General features: G+C 49.9%; 1 protein-coding gene across 1 annotated transcript in view; it reads right to left on the minus strand.

Annotated features, from left to right (window-relative positions):
- The window catches only part of LOC112611963 (pregnancy-specific beta-1-glycoprotein 6-like), a gene marked incomplete at its 3' end in the record, with an annotated part of 21,192 nt that overhangs the window by 7,329 nt on the left and 8,339 nt on the right, over positions 1-5,524 (minus strand). The window contains exon 3 of the mRNA XM_025365915.1: positions 560-669. Coding sequence (XP_025221700.1) covers positions 560-669 — 110 coding nt within the window. The remainder of the gene's footprint in view (positions 1-559; positions 670-5,524) is intronic.

Genomic DNA, 5,524 nt, shown 5'->3' on the forward strand with positions numbered 1-5,524 from the left:
CAATCTACCAAAGATGCAGACTCCCATCTTGGTCTTCCACCATCTCCAGATTGTGGCCCTAAATCCACACCCGTCCAAGACCAGTCCAAGCTCCCTTCTAATGCCTCATTCTATCCAATGAAAGTAAAAAGGAAGGGTCGCTCACCTCATACCACTTACGATTGTGTCCCATTGCCAGAGCTCAGTCACATGGCCATATTTAGCTTTAGTGGCTTATTATAAAGGATATTGAAAAGGATACAGATGAAGAGATAAATAGGGCAGAGTTATGGAGGAAGGGGCATGAAGCTTCCATGCCCTCCCTGGGCACACCATCCTCCAGGAACCTCCATATGCTCAGCTATCTGGAAGCTCCAAAAAAACAGTTGAATGAGTGAAGGGAAGGAGGATGGTTTTACTTAGGCTAATTTAGGCAATATTTGATGCCTGCTGTGTGCTAGGCCTGGGTCACTCACCTCTCAGGAGCCCCAGTCTACTCAGGGAGACAGACACACATGTGCCCAGATTGCATATAGCAAGGCAGAATGAGGTATATTTGAGCCCATAAGATTCAGCTCACTTGGCAAACATTGGCACCTGGGCTGTGCTGGGCCCTGTATCAGAGCAAACAGCCTTATTTGGCCCAAGGCTGCAAGAAGCTTTCAGTGTAGAGGAAGCTAGAACCGTCTCCTGGGGAGAAAAACCTATGCAGAGAATACTGCCAAATCACTGGGCTGAGTGATGTGATAGACACTGAGAACCAGGGAAGCCAGGGATGGATGGGAGAAATTAACTCCAGGACTGGGGATGGCCTCTTGAACGAAGTACCTGGGCCTGGAAGGATGAGCAAAGCTGTTCTGGAATCAGGAATCAGGCACAGACTCTGCTTTGAAGGACAAGCGCAGCCAGTCTTATCTCTCAACCCCTCCGCAAAGCCAAACATGGAGGAGGAGAGAGGCCCCTGGGCTGGCTACTCTTTGCCTAACCTTCCTTCTCAGAGCTGCATGTCCTGGAGCTGACTCCTACGGCCAGCCTCTCCTGGGCCCCCTTGCCTTCTGCTTTCAGGTGGGGTTTGGCCAAACTGGGGACCCTGGCAGGAGATTAGAGAGGGAGGAGAGTGAGATCAAGATATTTATTTATTTTTATTTTATTTTTTATTTTTGGTGGGACAGAGTCTCGCTCTGTCACCCAGGCTGGAATGCAGTGCCATGATCTCAGCTCACTGCAACCTCCGCCTCCTGGGTTCAAGTGATTCTCATGCCTCAGCCTCCCAAGTAGCTGGGACTACAAGCATGTGCTACCATACCCAGCTAATTTTTGTATTTTTAATAGAGGCAGGATTTTGCCATGTTGGCCAGGCTAGTCTCAAACTCCTGACCTCAGGTGATCCACCCACCTCAGCCTCCCAAAGTGCTGGGATTATAGGTGTGAGCCATCACACCTGGCCTAGATCAAGATATTTATTATGCTCTGTCCCTGCCTGTGACTTTGGCAGCAGTAACTATATTCCTCCGCCAAAAGCCATGGCTCCTGTTGGGTGGCTTGTACCCATGGGTATAGCTCGGGCCAGGTGCCTTAACAAGGCTCCCTCCCCTGCTCCTTCAGGCCCAGGGGTAATGATTCCATCCCACCATTGTGAGTCCCAGGTGCTCCGCCATTCCTGCCCACACCTCTGTGAATGGTCTCTTCATTAAATCCTCTTCTGGCAAACACTGAGTGTTTGAGTGTGCCCCTGTTTCCTGCTGAGACCCCTAAAATAAGAACTGAGGCCGGGCGCGGTGGCTCAAGCCTGTAATCCCAGCACTTTGGGAGGCCGAGACGGGCGGATCACGAGGTCAGGAGATCGAGACCATCCTGGCTAACATGGTGAAACCCCGTCTCTACTAAAAAATACAAAAAACTAGCCGGGCGCAGTGGCGGGCGCCTGTAGTCCCAGCTACTCGGAAGGCTGAGGCAGGAGAATGGCGTGAACCCGGGAGGCGGAGCTTGCAGTGAGCAGAGATCCGGCCACTGCACTCCAGCCTGGGCGGCAGAGCGAGACTCCGTCTCAAAAAAAAAAAAAAAAAAAAAAAAGAACTGAACCTTAGAAAGCTGGGCCTTGGACAGATAACTTAGGGAGACTGTCTTTCTGAATACCCCTCACAGCTGGGTGTAGTGGCTCACACCTCTAATCCCAGGTGTGAGGGAGGCCGAGGCAGGAATATTGTTTGGGTCCAGGAGTTCAAGGCTATAGTAAGCAATGATCACACCGCTGCATGATGCCCTACTGCCTGGGCAACAAAGTGAGACCCTGTCTCCAAAAACATACATAAATAAATCCCCACCGGCTGGGCTCCATGGCTCACGCCTGTAATCCCAGCACTTTGGGAGGCCAAGGCGGGTGGATCACCTGAGGTCAGGAGTTCAAGACCAGCCTGGCCAACATGGTGAAACCCCATCTTTACTAAAACTACAAAAACTAGGGCTAGGTGCAGTGGCTCATGCCTGTAATCCCAGCACTTTGGAAGGCTGAGGCAGGTGGATCACCTGAGGTCAGGAGTTCGAGACCAGCCTGGCCAACCTGCTAAAACCCCATCTCTACTAAAAATACAAAAATTGGCTGGGTGTGGTGGCTCATGCCTGTAATCCCAGCTACTTGGGGGGCTGAGGCAGGAGAATTGCTTGAACCTGGGAGGTAGAGGTTGCAGTGAGCTGAGATTGTGCCACTGCGCTCCAGCCTGGGCAACAAGAGCGAGGCTCTGTTTCAAAAAAAAAAAAAATCCCCACCAAAAACCAGAATCAGAAAAGTTGTGAACAAATTTCATCCCAAGTGAAGACTTCTGGGCGCCACTCCAGGCAGGGTCCCCACCCAAGGGGTCCCTCTGTCTTAGGACTGTAGTTATTGTGGCTTGTAGAATGGGGCAGTCAGGGGGCTGTGAGTGAGTGGACATGTGTGTGGGAGGAATGGATGGATGAGCTGGGAAGTGGAGAGGCACCAGAGGGCAGCAGGGGAGGCGTGGCCTTGGCAGCTATCTCTATCAGACCCCAGAGCAGATCCTATAGGACCCTGGGAAGTCAACCTCCCTGAACCTCAGCTCCCTCTCAGCAAAATGGGCAATTAACACCCTCTTCACAGCATTGTTGTGAAATGCAATCAGATGTGAGGCTCAACACATGAGCCACTGGAAGTGAAGTTGCTCTCCAAGCTGAGAGAAGCACATTCCCCATTACTACTGATGCAGGTGGAGGCCATTCTGCTCACTGTTTTTGTTTTGTTTTGTTTTGTTTTTTGAGACGGTATTCTTGCTCTTGCCACCGAGGCTGGAGTGCAATGGCATGATCTTGGCTCACTACAACCTCTGCCTCTTGGGTTCAAGAGATTCTCCTCCCTCAGCCTCCTGAGTAGCTGGGATTACAGACACCCGCCACCACACCTGGCTAATATTTGTATTTTTAGTAGAGAAGGGGTTTCTCCATATTGGCCAGGCTGGTCTCGAACTCTTGACCTTGTGATCTGCCCTCCTGGGCCTCCCAAAGTGCTGGGATTACAGGCATGAGCCACTGTGCCTGGCCTCTGCTCACTTTCTTTGTGCCAAGAGCTCCAGCAACCCATCTAGAGGTGGGAGGAGGGTGGTACAGAGATGCCCTGGCAGGGCCCTCAGACCCACCACTTCTGTTTTTTGTTTTGAGACAGAGTCTTGCTCTTGCCCAGGCTGGAGTGCAGTGGTATTCAGTGGGACCACAGGTGTGTGCCACCCCACTCGGCTAAATTTTTTAATTTTGTGTACAGATCAGAGCTGAATGGGGGGATATCGCACCATGTTGCCCAGGCTGGTCTTGAACTGCTGAACTCAAATGATCCTCCAGCCTCAGCCTTCCAAAGTGCTGGGATTACAGGCATGAGCCACCATACCCGGCTTGACCTACTACTTCTAGAGAGCCAGGGTGTGAATCCAAGCTTTGGAGTGCTTACTTGCTGTGTGACCTTAGGAAAGTCACTCCACTTCATGGAAATTGTTTTCTTCTCTGTAAAATTAGATAACATGTCCAGGCGCGGTGGCTCACTCCTGTAATCCCAGCACTTTGGGAGGCCGGGGTGGGTGGATCACCTGAGGTCGGCAGTTCAAGACCAGCCTGAGCAACATGGAGAAACCCCATCTCTACTAAAAATACAAAATTAGCTGGGCATGGTGGCGCATGCCTGTAATCCCAGCTACTCGGGAGGCTGAGGCAGGAGAATCGCTTGAACCCGGGAGGCGGAGGTGCGGTGAGCCGAGATTGCACCAGTGCACTCTAGCCTGGGCAACAAGAGCGAAACCCCGTCTCAAGGAAAAAAAAAAAAAAAGAGAACACAAAGACAGTAAGTCGTTAAAGCAAGACCTCCCTAGGTTTTCAACAAATAGTGGCCAAATGATGTGTTCATAGTATATAGTAACGAACAAGACAAATAGAAGAGAATAAAGAATGAAAAGAAAAAACAAATAGTGGCCAAATTAGTAAATGATGTTAGCTATATTCTTGAGCCCCTACTGCATGCCAGATGCTAAACTGGTCTTTTTTTTTTTTTTTTGAGACAGAATCTCACTCTGTCACCCAGGCTGGAGTGCAGTGGCGTAATTTTGGCTCACTGCAGCCTCCACCTCCCAGGTTCAAGCAATTCTCCTGCCTCAGCCTCCCAATTAGCTGAGATTACAGGTGCCCACTACCATGGCTGGCTAATTTTTATATTTTTAATAGAGAGGAGATTTCACCATGTTGGCCAGGCTGGTCTCAGACTACTGACCTCAGGTGATCTGCCCGCCTGGGCCTCCCAAAGTGCGGGGATTACAGGCCGGAGCCACTGAACCTGGGCTAGAAGGCATTTTATCTGCTTTAATGCAATATATCTTCAGAACAGCCCTATAACACAGGACCTGTAATAAAGCCCATTTACTAATGAGAAAACTGAGGCTTGGAGAGGTTATGCAACTTAGTTGACCAAAGTCACACAGAGAGGAAATGGTGGCACCCAAGATTCCATACACTGCCTCCACGAATAAATGATGTGTTATCCACATCATTGTCATTAACCTTGACTTCCAGAGACTTATAGTCTAGTGGGAATCTGGCAGCCTTTCCATCCTCAGACTTAGCCTGGAAGGGCCCAGGCATGGCCATAAACTTGTTTTGTGTCTCTGGGCAAATTAACCTCTCTGGTTCTGCTGCTTTTTTTTTTTTTTTTTTTTTTTTGAGATGGAGTCTCACTCTGTTGCCCAGGCTGGAGTGCAGTGGTGCAATCTCAGCTCACTGCAAGCTCCACCTCCCAGGTTCACGCCATTCTCCTGCCTCAGCCTCCCGAGTAGCTGGGACTACAGGCTCACACCACCACGCCTGGCTAATTTTTTGTATTTTTAGTAGAGACGGGGTTTCACCGTGTTAGCCAGGATGGTCTCCATCTCTCGACCTCGTGATCCATCCACCTTGGCCTCTCAAAGTGCTGGGATTACAGACATGAGCCACCGAGCCCAACTGCTTCTTCTTCTTCTTTTTTTTTTTTTTTTTTTTTTTTTTTTTTTTTTTTTTTTTT

Source organism: Theropithecus gelada, chromosome 19 (assembly GCF_003255815.1).
Source record: "Theropithecus gelada isolate Dixy chromosome 19, Tgel_1.0, whole genome shotgun sequence".
Taxonomy (NCBI): domain Eukaryota; kingdom Metazoa; phylum Chordata; class Mammalia; order Primates; family Cercopithecidae; genus Theropithecus; species Theropithecus gelada.